This window comes from Tupaia chinensis, unplaced genomic scaffold, assembly GCF_000334495.1.
Source record: "Tupaia chinensis unplaced genomic scaffold, TupChi_1.0 Scaffold000082_1, whole genome shotgun sequence".
Taxonomy (NCBI): Eukaryota; Metazoa; Chordata; class Mammalia; order Scandentia; family Tupaiidae; genus Tupaia; species Tupaia belangeri.
Window position 1 is genome coordinate 842,815 of NW_006159543.1, and position 20,581 is coordinate 863,395.

The 20,581-nt window shown below is 41.9% G+C and overlaps 2 protein-coding genes and 1 pseudogene across 2 annotated transcripts in view; 2 read left to right on the forward strand and 1 right to left on the reverse strand.

Annotated features, from left to right (window-relative positions):
- Positions 1–11,173, forward strand: part of ATG4A (autophagy related 4A cysteine peptidase) — a 73,594-nt gene extending 62,421 nt beyond the window's left edge. Inside the window, exons 10-13 of the mRNA XM_006142830.3 lie at positions 3,134–3,279; positions 5,088–5,144; positions 7,318–7,426; positions 10,614–11,173. Of these exons, the coding sequence (XP_006142892.1) occupies positions 3,134–3,279; positions 5,088–5,144; positions 7,318–7,426; positions 10,614–10,684 (383 nt within the window). The 3' untranslated portion in view covers positions 10,685–11,173. The remainder of the gene's footprint in view (positions 1–3,133; positions 3,280–5,087; positions 5,145–7,317; positions 7,427–10,613) is intronic.
- LOC114006784 (uncharacterized) lies at positions 4,731–4,814 on the forward strand (annotated as a pseudogene).
- A 2,245-nt stretch (positions 11,174–13,418) lies between the features above and the next one.
- Positions 13,419–20,581, reverse strand: part of COL4A6 (collagen type IV alpha 6 chain) — a 78,597-nt gene continuing 71,434 nt past the window's right edge. Inside the window, exons 41-44 of the mRNA XM_027769693.1 lie at positions 20,523–20,576; positions 18,933–19,124; positions 17,711–17,997; positions 13,419–15,060 (exon numbers count right to left, since the gene is read on the reverse strand). Coding sequence (XP_027625494.1) covers positions 14,800–15,060; positions 17,711–17,997; positions 18,933–19,124; positions 20,523–20,576 — 794 coding nt within the window. The 3' untranslated portion in view covers positions 13,419–14,799. The remainder of the gene's footprint in view (positions 15,061–17,710; positions 17,998–18,932; positions 19,125–20,522; positions 20,577–20,581) is intronic.

Sequence of the window (20,581 nt, forward strand, 5' to 3'; positions counted from 1 at the left end):
GTCACCAGATTCAGGACTCGAACCCCAGTCGGCCATGTGGGAGTGTCCAGCACCTTAACCACCACGCCACCTGCTGGTCCCCCCATTAACTTTTATTATTTTTTTGTTTGCCACAGTGTGCATGTTCTTGTCAGGGAGACAGAGAAAAAGGGGGGATGAGAAAGCATCCCCCAGGAGAGGTGGCCACACCACAGTCCCTTCTACTTCATTCTCCTCTTGAGATTTTTGGCATGCACATACATGTATCCAGCATCTGAGACTCAAAAACCATGCAGTCAGCCATGTGGGATCAAGCCACCCCAACCACCATACCACTAGCTGGCCCTGCAAATTAACTTGTGTAAATCCTTTGTTCAACATTCACTTGAGACTCTAAGTCTATCTAATTTCCCTTTTCTGACTCACTCCTTTATTATATGAAGCTGAGTAGTCTAGAATGGCAGAATATCTGAAGAGATGGAAAGAATGAGAATTATTGTTTTCTGAAATGTTGTCTTATGCCAGGGACTCTGTAAAGTGCTCTCTCTCTGTCTCTGTCTCTGTCTCTGTATGTGTTAGTATAGTGGACACATGTAAGGTAGAGCTTATTATTTTTATTTTACAAATTGTGAAACTAAGATTAAGAGGGATTATTTCTTTAAGGTCCCTCAGCTAGAATGTAGTAAAGCCAATATTCGATCCCAATTTTGTCATCTATGCCTACCACGTTTCCTTGCTCCCATAGGGCCCTCCTGCACAGTGGGAATCCAGGGAAATCCCTCAGTTTGGGAAGATATGGTCAGGGTGAGACTGGCCATTCAGGCTTGGCTTGCTTATGAGGAAGGAGATACCTGTTCCCTGCACTTGAGTATAGGTCATCACCTGGAGATCATAGCATTAGCTGGCTCTATAGATAGTTGACAGCCTGCCTCTCTGGGTCTCATAAAAGACTTTAGTTTAGTACCATATTATTCTTAGCACTTTCTATATATTCTACTGGATCTCTTATATACACTCTCAGAAAGGAGAGAGCTGTAGAGCTTCACTGCCCCTCCATACACACACACACACACACACACACACACACACACACACACAAACTACCTATGAAAAAAATGTTAATGGCAGAGTTAGAGCAGATGTTATTACTCCTAGCACCTTAACTGGAAACACCCTGACAGACAGGCAGTTTGGTTCTAACTCTGCTTTGGCTTTCTGTTTTCTTGTCCTTAACATCCTTTTCCTCTTACCTGTCTATGGCCTTAGGTAAGGTCCATTCTAAACATTTTGGTTGTTGCTCTTTTGTGTAATCCAAGTCTTTTTTGATATCACCGATTTCATCCACTTGTGGTCTATGGGAACTATATACTTTGAATTTCATAATACAAGTCACATGGAGGCATTGATCTCCATGTACTTATTCTTCGTCTATTTCTTTCTTTAGAGAAAGACAGCAACCCCAGCAGTGTCTTCACATCACAGTCCACCTCTGGATCATGGGCACGCATGCACCCTGCACATTCACAAGGCCTCTTAACACAAACCTGGATCCCTCCCATGTGGGTCAACCTCTGAGAATGCCGTACCACCTCTGCATTACCATCTAGTTCCTCCATATACTCTTTATTTTTATTTTAAATTTTTTTGAGAGGTTTTCGCTAGAGGGAGCGTGCGCTTGCCAGACAGACAGACAGAGAGAGATAGAAAGTGAGAAATCACCCCCCAGGGGGGATGGCCATGCCACAATCCCTTCTCTTCCATTCTCCTCTTGGGATCTTGGGCACGCACGCACATGTGCCCGGCATGTGTTTAAGCCGCCGGGTCCAGGACTTGTACCGCGGTCGACTACGTGAGAGTCCAGCGACATAGCTATTATGCTAACTGCTGGTCCCACCTCCATATACTCTTAAACATATACTTGTAGAAAAAACTTTGGTTTGAATAAGAAATTTCTATGGTCACCTTATATTTGTATTGTGTTTTAGGCCTCTCACAGAAGTGAAATCTTCTGATTTACATAATATCCTTTGAGACAGCTAGAACAGACCCAATGACACCAGTTTAAAAACAAGAAGGTTAAGACGTTGAATGGATTAAGTGTTTTGTTCTTGCTCTATGACAAACTTTTCATTAGAAACCCATTCTTTGCCAATAGAAGCATACAGATGTGCCTAATGCAATCTTGGAGGCCATTCCAGGGAGGGTCTTTGGGTCATCCCTCCCTACCCCATCATCCTGCTGCAGGTAGATCTCCCCTTGGTCTCCTGACATAGTCAAGGACACAAAGACCCAGATGGTCCTCAGGCCTGGATGGTGAGGTTGGGGTGCCCCTTAGATACTTTTGCCTACTTAGAATATACTGATAATCATTAGAGGGACTGTTAACCTTTTGAATATCAGGCTAAAGTAGATATTTTATTATCCTAAACTCTTTCCAGATAAATTTTAGGCGAGGCTTTTTTGATGTAATGAAGCATGGCTTTTATCTCATGTGTAAAGGGCCATTATCTCAGTGAGGTGTGTCTGTACTCATGTCAGTGTGACCAAGGCAGTGCCTTCTGATAGGAATTTGCTAAACTGCCAACTGTTAGCTTGCTAGCTAATCAAGACCAGAAGACAGCTCACTGGTATCTCAGCCATAGAAGAGCTAGCATTTCCACTCTGTCTGAATAGCATTTCTTTTGGAAGCAAGGCCTTTTCCCTTGCCAGAGGTACTCTATGTACATAGTCTGAGAACCAGTTGTCTAGAGTAAGATGCTTTTCACTGTTTAAAAAGGCATAAGGCTCCCTACTGGTACCTAGGCTCATGACCTGGTGACCCTATCTACTGCCTCTTTGCTACTGCTGCTCACAGAGCCTGCCATGTCATCTGTGATCTCTCATCCCCACCTTTTCTCAAACCTGTCACGTTCCATTTTTGGACTTGGACTTTAAGGAGGTGTAAGTTCTAGGGCAAGTCTTCCCATTGAATGACTAGGTTTGGGCATAAGTGGCTTCCTTCAAGCATGCTCACCCCAGCTTCAGGCTTCCTGTCATCCCATTCTCATCGTCACAAAAGAAGGAGTTAGGAGAACAAGAATACTTCCTCCCAAGGACAGCAGTGGGGCCAGGGCCAGTGAGTCCTTGAAAGTTAAGCATGTTTCATTCAAAACAGGTGATGAACTCATCTTCTTGGACCCTCACACAACCCAGACCTTTGTTGACACTGAAGAGAATGGAATGGTTGATGACCAGACTTTTCATTGCCTCCAGTCCCCACAGCGAATGAATATCCTGAACTTGGATCCTTCTGTAGCATTGGTGAGTATCTGAACATTGGTTGGACCGGGAGCACCCTGTTATAGAATGGTTCCCTGGGAGTTATCCAGGTTGCTAGGTAGGGTAACAAAAGTATGTTTGTTTCCCACATCCATGAGAGACACGGAAGTGTAGTATAGTGGAGAAAGAACAGACCCTTCAGCTAAACTGCCCAAATTGGAATCCAGGCTCTTCCACTTATTAGCTGTGGAGTTAGCAGGTGTCATTTAGCTTTTAAAAATCATTCTGAGTAAACTTCATTTTTAAAAAGATCCTTGATCCTGTGTTCTTTAAATGAGAAATGCTAATTCTTTCTTCGCAGGATTGTATGAGGTGCAGTGTGTCTAAGGCATACAGCACAGAGCCTAGCACACATTATGAGCATTCATTCTATATATGTTAGTGATGATTAGTATTATCATCTTTCTCAATTCTCTTACCTTAGTCTAACATTGTGTTGCTAAACAGAAATACCTGACGATTGAGTGATTTACAAAGAATAGAGTTTATTTGGCTCATGATTCTGGTGGCTGGAAAGTCCAGACGCATAGGGCTGGCATTAGGCTAACTTTAGGTGTGACTTGAAACAGAGAGGAAGGTGCATACATGCAAAGAGGAAGGAAACAGAATTGCCACTTCCTCTATTTGTACCTCCCATGCTCCCAACCAATGGATGGTACCCTCCCATCTTGAGGATGAGTCTTCCTTTCTCAGTCTATTCCTCATAGATGACACTAATCCATTCATGAGGGTGGTAACCCCATGATCCAAACATCACCCACTAGACCTCACCTTCTAAAGATCTCACCACTTCCCAAAGCCATTACACTGGAGAACCAAGCTTCCAGAACATGAGCCTTTGGGAAAACCATTATCCAACTGTATCATCCCTATTTTCTTCTTGTCTTCAAATTATTGCCACACAGGTGCAAGGAATAAGGTAGAACATAGCTAGGGAGGTATGAAAGGGAAAGACATTCTGGGTGGATGGTGCCCATTTCTCGGTGCACATAATTGAGGAAGTTGTAGGCCCTGTTGTGCCCCTCTCCATTGCCAAAAGTATGACTACCGTCAACACACATTGAAAGAGCACCTGACTGTGAAGGAGTTAGTGGTTCGAAAGCCTGTCTACACTCTCTTTTCCAGTTTATCCAACTATCATAGTGCCAGTGACTGAAAGCTGACAGAGTCCTCTTCTCACTTTGGACCATTCTTTCTCTACTGTGGGATGATTCTGAGGACAGGAAAGAAAACTGTTGGTTTTCTCTATTCTAAGATTTCCTGAGGGTCAAAGCTACCTTATTATATATTACCACTAACTAAAATTACTATTCAGCTCTTATTTGCTGGTTAATTAAATATTTTTAATAGATGTGTAAATTTGTGTACTGATTGTAATGGAATTACACCATGCTTTGGAGACTGGTCTTTCAGTTAAAATATCTCACAGCAGCAGCTTTGCGCAGTGGCAGTATCGTAGCCAATGAGGTTTATCCGAGGCGCGATTATTGCTCATTGAAAATATCTCACAGCATGAGGGTAGAGGGCCAGGGAGGGAAGGGGGAGGGGAAAGGGAAAGGGACAGAGAGCAAGAGTCAGAGAAGTAGACTGAGAGTGAGTGAGTGAGAGAGTACAGATATTTATGTACGAGTGAGGCAACAAATGAGCTAGGAAAGAGAGAAGTGTGGCCATTCTTCCTTCATTACTGAGAAGACTCAGCTAGAGTGGCCCACTTTCTAATTCTGAGCCAAAAGTTCCATTTTGCAATAGAAAGGGCAATTCTAAATTGTGTTTTTTTTCTTCCCCTCAAGGGATTTTTCTGCAAAGAAGAAAAAGACTTTGATAACTGGTGTAGCCTTGTTCAAAAGGTAAACATGTATGTTTTTCTTTGTCTTAAAAAAATGTAAGTGACTTGGGACCAGCAGTTAGCATAATGGCTATGTCACTAAACTCCCACGTAGTTGATAGCGGTTCGAGTCCCGGACCCGGTGGCTTAAACTCACACTGGGCGCGTGTGTGTGCGTGCCCAAGATCCCAAGAGGAGAATGGAGGAGAAGGGATTGCGGCATGGCCATCCCCCCTGGGGGGTGATTTCTCACTTTCTGTCTCTGTCTGTCTTTCTGGTGAGTGCCCTAGAAGAAAAAAAAAAAAAAAAAAAAAAAGTGAGTCAATATGATTCCTTTTCAAGAATGTTTTTCATGAGACCAGCAGATGGTACAGCAGTTACATTGTCAACTCCCACATGGCTGACCATGGCTCAAGTCCTGGACTCAGCAGCTTGAAGATCACACCAGCCGTGTGCATGTGTGCCCAAGATCCTAGGAAGAGAATGGAGGAGAAGGGATTGTGGCATGGCTGTCTTTCCCCCAGGAGTGATTTCTCACTTTCTCTCTCACTGTCTCTGTCTTTCTTTGGAGAGCATATGCACCTAAGGCAAAAACCTCTTTAAAAAAAGACATGTTTCTCATACTAATATAAGCCTAGTCTGAAAAGACCATTATAAGAGAAAGAAACTATGGCTACAAATAAACTAACATGTAGAAAATTGTTTATAACTTTGGGGTAACTGAAGAAAACGTTTTGTTTGAAATATGCTGGGTTTGTCAAGTAAGTGATGTTCTTAGTGATGAAACTTAATGTTTCATCTTATTAAGCCTCTGAGTCATATAACAGATTCAGCTACTAGTCTACCTTTTGAACCTAAAATAATCCCAATTTCATATAGCTCATCCTGATTTTTTTTAATCTATTCATAACACTGAGGTGGTTAAAGAAACTAAGTACATTTCTTTTTGTTTAATGGTCCATTTACAATTTAATATATTCCATCATGGTTTAGAGGGTTTTGCCCTTCTATTAACTGTCTTATTTATGTAAAATGTAGGCACTTAAAGAAAACAATTTTCAGAAGTCTGTATAAAGTTATTCTTTCTTTTTGATATCTGTGTAAAAAAGAATAATTTTACTGGCTCATCAATTTTTGTGCCTGCTTCCTTTGTCCTCAGCCTCTAACACAAGCCCGAAATATGGAAAATATTAATAAATGCTTATTGAAAGAATCAAGGGAAATCATGAAGAATAATTTAAAGAGCCTTGGATAAGGTAGAATGAGACAAGATGTTCTCTTACTTTCAAAAGGATCGGAGAGATGGGGACCCAGAACCTTTCAAGGATAAGGAGGGAAGATTACTCTTCACAAATGAACAACTAATTAACCCTAATGTCCCTAAATGAACCTGAACCCCAATTAAAAATTGGCTGAGACATAATAGAGAAACATTTTCTATAGACAGTACTTACATTTCAGAATGCAGCAAAATGTTTTATACCACATTTAATAAGAGAATGAGAGAAGCTTCTGATAAGGTTCTGGTTTTTAAGTTAGCACATATACCTTAAGCATTGGACTAACAACAGAAACCATGCCACTATGTACCAGCATTCCCCTGAGACAGATTTCATTTGATTAACTGACATTTCCTTGGAGTCAAAATGTGTCAGGAACATCTCACTCCTGCACTGAGCTGTGCCACTAGCACAGGGCCTGGGCCTCGTGATAGACTGTGGGCAATGAGTACTGGCCTCCATCAAATATTCCCTCTAGTGTCCTTCCTTCCTGGCCAACAGTATCTATTAATAGAATTGAAGAGAGAGTCAGCAGGTGGCATGGTGGTTAAGGTGCTGGACGTTCCCACATGGCTGACCAAGGTTTGAGTCCCGGACCTGGTGGCTTGCTTTCTCACTTTCCCTCTCTCTCTCTCTCTAGCCCTATCTCTCTGTGTCTCTCTCTGGTCAAATATAAAATCATTTATAAAATAAATGAGTGAAAAAATAAAATCAAATAAATAATTATTTAAAAAATAGAATTGAAGACAGCTGGTGTTCAGATGGTTTGTGTAGAAGATGGGTGTGTTTTCTAGGTCTTTGTTTTCACCTGTCAACCCCTAAGCCACTCTCTAGGGGTTCAGGCTCATAAGAGTTCCAATTGGACAGAGATGTAATGACTCTGCAGGGATTACAACTATGTTTGTCTCCCTTCAGGAAATTCTAAAGGAGAATTTAAGGATGTTTGAATTAGTTCAAAAACATCCATCACACTGGCCTCCCTTTGTACCTCCAGCCAAGCCAGAAGTTACAACCACTGGGGCAGGTAAGCTGTTGTTCAGAGGTTCTTAATCAGCAGATCCATGTGGAGTAATTGTTTTATGAGACAGAAACAACTGTGGCTCACGCTTTTTGTGGAAAGTAAACTAAGCTAGATAATCAACTGGAGCTCTTGTTGTTTTAATCCTCTAAAAAAAAGCCGATATTTACCAATTTCAAAGAATACAAAAGTTCTATGCAAAATCAGGATGAGTAGAATAGTTATGTTTTTTTTTTTCTTTTGGTCTAGTTTAATATAAAAAGGCCCATAGGTGGTGTGGTAGTTAAGGCACTGGATTCCCACATGGCCGACCACAGTTTGAGTCCTGGACTTGGTGGCTTGAAAATCATGCTGGGCACATATACATGTGTACCCAAAACCTTGAAAGGAGAATGGAGGAGAAGGGATTGCTGCACGATCATCTGCCCTGGGGGCAGAGGTGCTTTCTCACGTACCCTCTCTCGGCCTCTCTCCTCTTTCCAGAGATTGTACATGCCCTATGGCAAAAACAAAACAAAAAATAACAAATTAAGGCAAAATCACAGATTCAAAAGGTACCCTAAAGCCAGCAGGTGGCCTGGTGGTTAAGGACGCTAGACTCCCACATGGCCAACTGTGGTTTGAGTCCTAGACCTGGCGGCTTGCTTTTTCTCTCTGTCCCTCTCTAGTCAAATTAAAATAAATAAATAAGTAAAAAAAGTTAAATAAAATAATTCTTTAAAATGTTGGATCCCACATGACCAACTCTGTGGTTCAATTCCCAGATCCAGTGGCTTGAAAAATGCGACAAGTGTTTGTGCATACATATCCAAAAGCTCAAGGAGAGAATGGCCATCACCCCTTGGGGAGTGGTGATTTCTCATATTCCCTCTCATTGTCTCTGCCTGTCTCCCTATGGCAAAAATCTAAGAAAAAGGAAGTTCTTGCAGAGCCTCAGCCATATTTCTGTGATTTAGCCTAGGTAATATATCTGGTTATTTTGACTCTTTTTTTTTTAAAAACAAAAACTTTATTCAGTTCATTCAAAAGACATTGACAAAATAAATTTCAACTGCAATACTACAATTTTGCAAAAGATTATAAGCATTTTGCACAATAGTCAGACCTATTCTTTTAGGCAAAGTGCTCTTTGATGACAAATAAATTAAAAAATACACACTATTGTGAACTATTTCAGACAGTACAAAAAAAGCGTTTTGATTTGTTTTTCTCTTGTAAGCAAAAGTTCATCATTTATCATTTTTCTTTCTATTTTTGTGTCTCATACCCACCAGTCACCACCCACTCTCCACCAACTACCCCTCCCAACTGTCACTAGCATCCACACCAATCTTCTTCACCGTCATATCATCATCTCTCTCAACCTCTGCCATAAAGTACAGACACTCAGTACAAATTGTGTGGGGATATACAACGTTTGTCTTTTAAAGTCTGGCTCACTTTGTTCAACATTTAATATTCTATATTCATCTATTTTGAGTTGAATGATAGGATCTCACTGTTTCTTATAGCTATGTAATATTCCATAGTATATATGTGCCACAGTTTTTCAACCCAGTCATCAGTTTTTGGATACTTAAGTCAGTTTCATGTTTTAGTAACTATAAATAATGCTGCAATAAACATGAATGTGCAGATGTCTTTCTAGTTGATTGCTTTCTTATCCTTACCAAGTAGTGGGATTGCTGAGTCATATGAAAGTTCTATTTGTACATTTTTGAGAAATCTCCATATTATTTTCCAGAGGGGTTGGACTAATTTACATACCCACCAACGGTGTAAGAGAGTTCCCTTTCACCACAGCCTTGTCAACACTTATTGTTCTTTATTTTTTTGATCCTAGCCATTCTAACTGGGGTTCAATGATATTTCATTGTAGTTTTAATTTGTATTTCCCTTATGACAAGGGACTTTGAACAATTTTTCATATGGCTCTTGGCTATTCATAAGTTTTCCTTGGAGAGTTTTCTGTTTAATTCACTTGCCCATTTTTTAATTGGGTTATTTCTTTTTTTTTTTTTATAAGTGAGACACTTGAGTTCCCTATATATGCTAGATATCAATCCCTTATCTCAGGGATAATTTACAAATATTTTCTCCCATTCAACGAGTTGTCTTTTCACTTTAGTTATAGTTTCTTTTGCTGTGAGAAAGCTTTTTAGCTTGATATAATCCCACTTGTCTACTTTAGGGACTATTGCCTGTGCTTTAGGGGGTCTCATTTAAGAAATATTTGCCTACTCCAATGTCTTCAAAAAGCTCCCCTGTTTTCTACCAGTAGTTTTGTGGTTAGAGGCTTTATATTAAGTCTGAATTCATATTGAGTTAATTCTAGTTAATGGTGAGAGATAAGGGTCGTTTCATTTTTCTGTAGATGGATATCCAATTCTCCCAACACTATTTGTCAAAGAGACTTTTTTTCCACTGCATTGTTTTATACCCCTTTTCAAAGATCAGTTGATTGTATGATTTATAGTTTATTTCAGGATTCTTTATTGTGTTCCATTGGTCTGTTTATCTATTTTTGTACTAAGTACCACATTCTTTTAATTATCACTGCTTTGTAGTGTACTTTTAAGTCGGGTAGTGGGATGCCTCCTAGTTTATTATTTTGATAGAGTATTGCCTTGGCAATAGGAGGTCTTTTATTTTTTATTCCAGACAAAGTTTATAATTCGGTTTTATGTTTCTGTGAAGAATGTCTCAGGTAATTGGATCAGGATTGCATTAAATATGTAGATTAATTTGAGTGGGACTGTATTTTGAGTCTTTATAGAGAATTTTGAATGCTTGGCAGTTGTCCTAATTTAAAGTCTCCACCACACAAGACTTTCTTTCCAAAGTAATTAAGTAATACATTGTCAGGGAAAAAAGAAACAAACAAAACACTTAATAGACAAAAATGAAAAGTTATTTGTTAGTGATAATATTTGACTTGACTAATATGTACTGTATTCATGCTGGGAAAAACCATGTCAAACAATGTAAAGATGCACAGATTAAATTTTTTTTAAAAAGAAATAATAGGTTGTTGAGCAAGTCATGACATATTTTTCTATTTTTTTATGAAAAAAATGTGTCATGACTTTCCTGATGACCCAATACATTCTCTTAAATACTGAGTAATGTATTGCTTGACTGCTTCAATCCAAGTATCAAACTTTTTTTCTTTCTCATTTCTATGTTCTTATAGAATTCATTGACTCAACTGAACAACTGGAGGAGTTTGACCTGGAGGAAGATTTTGAGATTCTGAGTGTATAGAATAGTGCAAACTCAACTTGGAGGTCTGTCTTCCACCTGGCCCCATAAGAACACAAACTTATGACATAAAACTTTTCTAGTCAGCAAGTGCCTGATATGCCAACAGCATACAAACTCGATAGCAATCATGACTGAGCCAATCACCATTTCTCAGAAAAACAAAACAAACAAATGACAACATCCCTCCCCAGAAAGAAATAGAACAATCATGGAGCCTAGCAGCAGAAGATTAGGAAGCATCCCTTGCTTCCCAGCTTGTCTTACATGGCTACAGAAAGTCTTCAGCTGCCAGAATGAGGACATGGACATCTAGAAGTCAGAAAGCAACTCTCCTCTTGCTTCAAGCACCAGCAGTTAAGAGATGGTTATGCTGTTCTTCACACTTTCAGGTGTGACCTCTTTTGGGCTAAATACTAAGAAGCAATCTGTTCTCTTGCTCAAATAATAAAGTGACTGAATCAGGGAGAAAAAGTTCTTGTTAAATTATTTGAAATCTTTATATTTTAAGTACTTATAAATTATGTCAAAATGCTTATCAAAGAAACTATGTCATATATACACTTCTTGATCCTTTTCCTATTTGGGAGAACCTTACTTTTGATGGGTCATTGTCCCCATCCTTTAATGAGACTTTGGTCAGATGTCACCCTGTCCTTAAATCAAATCAGGATCTCTTAAATCAGGGGATTAAGAAAGTTTTTCTGTAAAGGGTCAGATAGTAAATATTTTAGGCTTTGCAGGCCACACAGGCTCTGTCACAGCTACCTAACTCTGCTGTTCAGGTGCAAAAGCAGCCATAAACAATATGCACACAAATAAGCATGGCTGTAAAACAATACAATTTTATTTACAAAAACAAGTGAAGGGCTGGATTTGGCCTACAAGCTATAGCTTGCTAATCACTGACTTAAACTGTCAATTTTTGTTTGAGAAATAAAAAATAAATGGTGTTTGGGGACCAGCAGTTAGCGTAATGGCTATGTTGCTGGACTCCCATGTAGTCAACTGCAGTTCGAGTCCCAGACCCGGTGGCTTAAACTCACACCAGGCATGTTTGCATGTGTGCCCAAGATCCTGAGAGGAGAATGGAGGAGAAGGGATTGTAGCATGGCCATCCCCCCTAGGGGATGATTTCTCACTTTCTGCCTTTCTGTCTCTCTCTTTCTGGTGAGTACATGTTCCCTATAGCAAAAACCTCTCCTAAATAAATAAATAAAGGTGTTTGAATTATATTCTCTTCTGGTTGACAGGCATATTTGGAAAGAATTATTTATGTGGTGACATTTAATCTGTGCACCAAATGCAATTCCAAATCACTTCAGGACTGGCAACAGACTAAGTTTTTTTTTTTTTTAAAGAATTATTTATTTAATTTTATTTAATCATTAAATCACTTTCATTTGACCACAGAAAGACACACAGAGAGAAGGAAAGTGAGAAAATTAGCCACCAGGTCTGGGACTTGAACTGTGGTGGGCCATGTTGGAACGCCCAATACCTTAACCACCACACCACCTGCTGGCCCGCAACACACTAAGTTTAAAGCTCACATTCATCAAATTAGCTCAGCTAACCAGTATCCTATGAGGACACACCTCAAGTCTCTGCAGTATCTTCCCATTTTTCTTTCCTTGTCTTCTTAACTTGTCTGCATTTCTCCTGCATCCTAAACTGAGTCCCCAGGAAGGTTGGCACCTGGGGTTTGGAAGTTAACCCCAAAGCAGTTAACTTTTTCCCTTAGAGTCCATGTCTTTCTTTTTTCCTAGTAGGTAATATATTCCAGTTGTTCAAAATTCAAAAGATAGCGGACCAGCAGGTGGTATGGTGGTTGAGGCACTGGTTCTCACATAGCTGAATGCAATTTGAGATCCGGACCTGGCAGCTTGCTTTCTCACATTCTCGCTTGCTCTATCTCTCTCTCTCTTTCTATGTGTCCATTTCCTATGGCAAAAATTTTAATAATAATAAGAAGAAGAAATAATTTTTTAAATAATTATTTTATTTAACCTTATTTATTTGCTATAATTTGACCAGAGAGGGACAGAATGAGAGAGAGAGAGAAGAGGAAAGTGAGAAAGCAAGCTGCCAGGTCCAGGACTTGAACCGCACACAGTCAGTGCTGTGAGAATCCAGCACCCTTAACCACCACACCATCTGCCAGCCCCTAAATAATTTTTTTTCTAAATAATTTTTTTTTAAAGTTCAAAAGATGCAAAATGGTATTCAGTGAAATGTCTTTCCCTTCCATAAGTCAGTTCCCTTCCCTGAAAGTTCCCAATGCTATTAATTTCTTATTGATCCTTCTGGAGAATGTATTTTATGAATATATAGACATAGTCACATATATAAGTATATACACACACAGGTATAAATATATGCATATACATCACACAATATACAACTTAGATTCAATATTAATGACTTCAACATTTCTTTACTTTTGACTTATCTGTAAATGATCCTGAGACCACAAAAGTAGAACTCCTTTCTTCACCTCTACCCTGTGTGACAGGGATAAACAGTTGTAGCCTTATCTTGAAGCAGGTTGTAAGTTTGCTGACTCTTAGAGAACTCTGTCAGACCTTTAACTTCGATGATCTTCTCATTTTTTCCTACCTCAACGTTTTGTTATAGAGTTCGACTCACAGTAACAGGAACCTCCAGGGTTCTGAGGGATATTCATCATGAATTGTAATTAGAAAAGGTTTTATCAAAGAATGTCAAGAGTCAAATGTTCATATTTCATTCCTTTAATTTGCCATGTACAAAGCGGACACCATGCTTATGACTCAGCTAGGAGGTCAAGATACAGTAATTCAGATTATAGTGATTGCTTCGTCTGCGTTGGCACAGTTTACATAATACATAAGGAAACAGAATAACCTGGAAGGAATTGCCTCATGTCACCAAACCTGAGTGTTCTGGGATACTAGTATTTAAAGAAAATGGCTAAAACAAATCTCCCCAAACAGAACACAATATACTTTGTAGCCAACTCCAGCTTGCTTTATGTCTGCTAACTACTAAAGAGAGGAGTGCGCTTGATTTTTATAAGGTTTAGTAAACATATTAAAATAGTTTAATGGGCTACCTGTGAAAGAGCAGTTGGATGAGCATTTGAATGGAAAGTCTCTAACAGCCTCAGAATGCAAAAAAACCTAACACATCGCAGCTTCAGTTCACCACATTGTATACATCTGGATGGCATTTGGAATAAACAGGGACTTCGGAGAAATTGGGACTTGGGATTTACCTTTTTGTTCCTGGAGTCAAAAGCAAAATTCACACCTCTTTACCCATCCACGCCTCTACTCCTGGCCCAGGAAAGAGGGCTGTGGTTCCCATTTCCTTTTGTGGGCTTGGCCACATTGCATCTTTTGCTCTACTTTGGATCATGCCAGATCCTCTGTGTCTGGCTGGGAAGAGAGCTGGCAAGGAGGAAGTGACTTGTCTAGGACTATATGAACTTAATGAGCTTCTCTTAGCTGCTGGCCTTCAAGCCTCCCTAAATAATATGGGACCCATCTTGTTCACTCTGGAAGGAGTCAAAGCTCACCACAGGTTACTGGCTGGAACCTCATTCCTGTTCTGTAGCCTGACTAGACATAGTGGGCCTCCTTGAATAGTGAGGACTTGTCCTATGCAGACCTGAGCCACTCATAAATGTTCAGCCCGAGAATTTTTTTTTATTGTGGGTACACTGGATTATGACTTAAGCCAAATAATATGTAATGACCTCTGAGACATGAATAAATGACTTATTAGCTATTATGAAGAGCTTTCTGATCAAGACAGCAAAGAAAGTGAGTAGTCTAAGAAGGTGATGGCTGAGCAAATCTTTCTGAGGTAGCCATGAATAGTCACCCAAATATCCAAATCAAATGGTAGCACCAGATGGACTGAAATGGGACAGCAGATCTCAGCAGGGTAAGCTCATCTATTGGGCTTGAGGATTGTGGTGACCAGTGTCCATAGTCTAGCCCAAATGAGACTCCAGTCTACAACTTGACAGCTGGGCAAAAGGACTCAGGCCTTCCTTCTTCAGACTGTTCAGGTTCGTGAGGTGACTGTTGTGATGGGAAGGTCAGGCTGGGAATAGAGTGGTAGATGTTGCCTTACAGGCTTTTCATACACACCTGGCAGCGGCTGACCCGAGTATGGAGCTGCCCAGCTTTCAATGTTTCAGACACAGGCTCCTCCCAAAACTGCTGTCTCTCTTCCACTGTTGTCAGCCAGAAACTGTATTTGTTGGCAAAGTAGTGGCAGGTGCCTCGAGCACCACTGCACTCGATGAAAGGAGTGGCCCGAAAGTCCTCCAAACAGGAGCCAGGGGAGACCAGGGACTGGCCCCCACCCTCTGCACCAGCGGCCGTGTGCTGAAACAGATAGGAGGTTGGTGTGTGAGCTGCGGCCACCAGGGAGTGGCACGGGGAGGTGCTGGGTACTCTGTTGCTGCAGGAGGGCATGTGCATGCCATTCCTAATACTGGTGCCTTGGCTTAGTTGGCCCTGCTTCCAGCCAGCATACCAAATGCTGTGTTTTAGGGGCAGGGCACTGCTTATCCTCCCTCAGTAGCGCACAGGGCTGGAAGTACCCACTGCATATTCCTAAGTGCCCTTCTAACCCAGTATGCATAGGCAAGAATGACATCTCACCCAATTCCCAAACTGCTGCTGTCCCACTGAGTTTGGAGGTGTGTTAGGTGGCCCTCTCGCCAAATTTTCATGGAGAAGTAAATCAGAAAAAGGCTGGATTAAACAGAATGCAATAGATTTCTGACTTGCAGTGCTCAGAGCCCTTTGTCTACTGTGTATTGCACTCTAAGAAGGGGAAGACTGTACTATTCAACAGACAGGCTCAGCCATGGCCCCTCTCCCCAGCCCAGCTAGCAGTAGCTCCTATTTGGAACTATATTTATTAGAACAACTTCTCTTCAATCTGTGCCACACCCAAAAGGGTGACATACACTGTTACCTGCTGAGTAATGGGCCTTGTTGTATTTGGCCTAAGTGTCCTGGCCCTCCCTCCAGAGGACTCCCTCAGCACTCAGCTTTGAGACTACTCATGAGCTGATAGTCTCTAGTCACTGTACCCCTGGATGGCAGCCCCATCTCTAGATATCCCACTCCTCTCTCTTCACCTGAGCTGGGTTGCTGTCTGACCACAGGCATGGGAAACAGGACTAACACACACCAAGGTCAGCAAATGGCCAACAGAACAAATAAATGCTCAGGTTGTATGCACAGGGACTCCTTACTTTTCTGAACTCTAGGAGAGTGAGAGTCTCCAAGTGACCATTCCTGATAAACGAGCATCAAAGTTTTCCTTGTTTTGACACTCAGAAGAGAACTTTGTTGAGAGGTTTTTGCTACAGGGTGCATGTACTTACCGGAGACACAGAGACAGACAGAAAGTGAGAAATCATCCCCCAGGGAGGATGGCCATGCCACAATCCCTTCTCCTCCATTTTCCTCCCGGGGTCTTGGACAGGCGCAAACACGCGCCTGGCCTGAGTTTAAGCCACCAGGCCCGAGACTCGAACTGCCACTATGTGGAAGTCCAGTGACGTAACCATTATACCATCTGCTGGTCCCAAGAAAACTTTCTAAATGAACATCTACTACTTTACCAATTAGCATACACAGTGTGTTTTAAACTTTTCAGATGACAGGCTTGTCACCCTAAATGTCAGTTTGTGGGTGAGATAGTTATGCAAGCACCTCATACCAAGGGGGTACAGTGCGTAGAATTCTTGGACCTCCTTTTAATTGCCTTTTCCCTCTTTTCTCCTTTTTAGAAGGCATGTCTCATAGTTTCAAGATGTCTTACTAAGCAACCCACATTTTTGCCCTTATGCACATTCAGGAGGAAATATTCTAGTGTGAGGGAAATTTTGAAAATTTGTGGAAAAATGGAATAAGGGATCAAATTTATTTTGGTGCAAAAGTATTTTCTGAAATCCGTGCAATGTGTTTTCATGCTATGCATTTTTCCATGAACTTTTTGAAGAATTTTGTATGCTAGAATTACATATAAACTAAGAGTAAAGAGCTAAGAGCTCTGTCACGAGCAAAGCACATGTGATTTAGTACGTAGTCTTTGCAGCATTTTTTTGGAAGGTTGGGGGCCATTACTCTTTATTTCCTGTTCTGGATGGTGGGCAGGACAGAATGTCAGCTGAGGTGATTCTTAATTACATTGGGACAAACGTCCCTGTGCACAAAGACCACACCAAGGAAGTACCTTACCCCAAGTAGGTGAGGGAGCCTGCAGCTTTGGTAATTCTTCAAGGACACTTTCTTACCATTTCACCCCTGGTGATTTAGTAGGGGAGCTTTGGTAAAGTAGGATACTTCAGTGGATACCACATGGGATTTTCTTGGTAGTTGTCCTGGTCCTAAAGCTGACCTTGCATTCGATGAAATATTCTCAGGTATTCATGAAATATCAGGGACTTACTGCCTCCTTGGGTTTACAGATATTCTCTTTCTTAGCCAAACATGCAGTGTGGCTGACCACAGCCTTCCCACCAAAATGAAAAGGCAGCAAAAATGTCAGCAGGGACATGTTAACGCAGCATGCCCTCATCTGAGTGTTTTGGGAGGAGATGACTGGCCAGAGGGGTCTGAGAAGGAGGGTGGAAAAGGCCTGACCATCAGCATGTGTCCTGGTCCTGAGTGGCAACATCCTCTCAGCCACCATTTCCCCAGATTGTAGGGTGTTTTGTCTTTCCCTTGGTTGTGACTTAACTGAAGCAGGCATATAGATGGGAGGGCCCTTGATTCAAATTCTCACCCCTGAACCCCTAGGTACAAACTGCTCTCTTCCCTCAACACCCATAACTACCTGCCATTCACGCAGAACTGGGTTCTCTCGTCTTTGGCTAAGCCCAGGCCAAGCATTTCACTTCCTTTCAAATTATGCATTCTGCACAGTGCCCCAGGAGCCTGGAAGCCAGTCAGTGGCTCTCCAGAGCTCCCCACCCTCTGTTTCTTCACTGTATAAGGGGGCAGTATAGGACCTTACCATGAGGAAAGAGTACCCAATCCAGAGACTGCGCCAGCCCAGAGGGCACTGTGGGATGGTAATGTCCTGGCTGTGTACAGCAATGGCTTGTGAAGGCGCCTCACACACAGAACAGCGGCTGATGTACTGGGGAATCTGGGCCTGGCCAACAGGCATCATGGGGATAGGTGCAGTGGTAGAGAGCCAGTAGGACTTGTCATTGCGCCTGGCATAGTGGCACACTTCGTTGATGTTGCAGTAGATGAAGGGCATGGTGCTGAAGCGGGGTAGGCAGGAACCAGCAAACCCTGGGAGGAGAGAAGTGGGGCAAGGGCAGTTAGGTCTGGCTGAAGGGTCAGGGCCACTGGGACTGGACTAAATGGTGGTTTGGGTTCATATCCAACCATTTGTGCCAGACAGGCCAGCCTTCTCCTTCCAATCCTGTAACGTCATACACATGCCAAAGTCTGTTGATCAAATCCTGTCTTACTTTATTTTTAAAATTTTTAGAACATGTTCACTCACTGGAGAGAGACAGAAAGAGAAGGAAAGTGAGACAGCATCTGCCAGTGGAGTGGCCATGTGGCCATCTCTCAGAATTTTGGGCATGCATGCACATGCACCTGGTGTGTTTTTCAAGTCACTGGGTCTGGACCAAACTGGCTTGATCCACTTAAAGCCACTTTAACCACCACACCACCAGCTGGCCCCCTGTCAAATCCTATTTTAAATGCACCAAAGAAGTTTGATAATAACAAGAATCTTTTTATAAGCTGAATAATCACTCCCTAATTATTCTGCATTGTAAAACCAGCATTTAATAGAGTGTGGTTGCCTTTAAGAACTAGTACATCTGCAGACAATACAATTAATGCTCAGGTAATTATCATTACCCTGCAGGTCATATTATCATTATTATTACTAATTACTAATACTTAATGGATGCTTAAATGCCAAATATTCACAATGATGCTCCTTACACCACTCTGTGTGTATACTAGACTTAGCTTTGTTTCATTACGGAGGAAGCAGAAACTTAAAGAGGTTAAATGACTTGTCCAGACTACACAACTAGTAAGTGGTACAGTCACAATTTGAACCCAGATCCACTTAACTCCAGAGGTGGTGCCTGTAACTCCCTATACAACAGTGGGTCCACCAAGGGCTGGGAGAAGAGAGGAGGTTGGCTATTGGACCTTGTAGGGCCAGGTGACCAAGGCTGCCTATTGAAGCTGGTACCTACCCAGATCCTGGTTGTGGGCTTTCTCCTGCCCTTCCACGAACAGCAAACTGTAACCCACCCACAGTTGGCTCATCCCGATGGGGCACAGAGGCACCTGTTCTGACTGGCTGTGCTTCACCAATGTGTAGCCCACTCTTACACTCTGGCCAGGCATTCCAGGCCTCCCAAAGGGGCCTTGCTGCCCTGGAGCTCCTGAGAGGGAGAGAGCATAAAAGGTAAGCATGGTTCAGTTAATGGTAACATCAGCTGTTCACTTTGTGCCACACATTGTGCAACACACGTTATACATACATGTTATCTCACTCAAGTCTCACAACAGCCCCGGGGGATGGTACTACTATAAACCCAATTTCTGGATGAGGAAACTGAGGCTCAGAGTTCCTACCGTTAGTAAGTGAAGGAGCTAAAACTCCAGCTCAGATGAATCTGGCCACAGAGTCCCCACTTTTTAATTTTTTTTGAAGAGGTTTTTGCTATAGGGTGCGTGTGCTCACCAGAAAGACAGAGACAAAGAGACAGAAAGCGAGAAATCACCCCCCCCAGGGGGGATGGCCACACTGCAATCCCTTCTCCTCTATTCTCCTCTCGGGATCTTGGGCATTCACGCACACACGCCTGGCATGAGTTTAAGCCACCAGGTCTGAGACTCAAATCATAGTCAACTACATTAGGGAGTCCAGCGACATAGCCATTATGCCAACTGCTGATGCCATGAGTCCCCATTTTTAAAATTACAGTATCTAGCTTCTGTCCCCCAGCCAATTGGCCTTGGGTTTTCTGAGTGGGGAAGAGGGGGTCACGTGGCATATTTCTCGAGCCCAGCCTTGCACATCCTCATAGGAGATAATTAAGTAGCTCCTGAATCAGAGGCATTAAAAATGGAGTTAGGATTAGCAGGACAAAACCTTGTCTTCCTCTCCTGCCCATGGCAGACATGGCTAATCAATTGCAACACTTTTCCACTGAGCCTCAGAACTGTCTCTACTCAGGACAACTGATTTGCCATTCCTGATACAAAATGGAAAGGTAAGTAACAGAGGTATAGACAACTGTACTTTGTCTCAAACACTGTTATCCTTTGAACCAGGCCCCCTACCATCCATATCAGAGTCCCTGGGTAGAAAAGGCAGGACATGCTGCAGTATACAATCAAAGTTTTTTATTTTATTTTTTATTGTTATCATTATTATTGTTGTTTTTTTAAAAAAATTGCTATAGGGCACATGTGTTCACCAGAGTGACAGCAAGAGAGATAGGAGAGAGAGAGAAAGCAAGCGGTCAGGCCTGGGACTTGAACTGTGGTTGGCCATGTGGGAGTCCAGTTCCTTAACCACCATGCCATTTGACCCTAGAATCAAAGCTTTTAAGATCTGGGAAATAATACCAATAAAAGGATTTGGAACAGCCCTCTGCCTTCACAGGATCAGAGGGTAGTGGGAAGTGAATGGACTTGAACTCAGCTTTTGAGACTTCTAATAGTGTGAAGCTCTACCTCCAGGTTTATTAAGCCCCAGATTGGAGTTTTTGACTCATCACCAAGCCCCAAACCCTCACAGAAGCCCTCTGCACTCCAGAGTGATATCACCAGACCTTCAAATCCTGGAGGGCCCTGCAATCCAGGCAGACCAGGATCACCAAGTGCCCCAGGA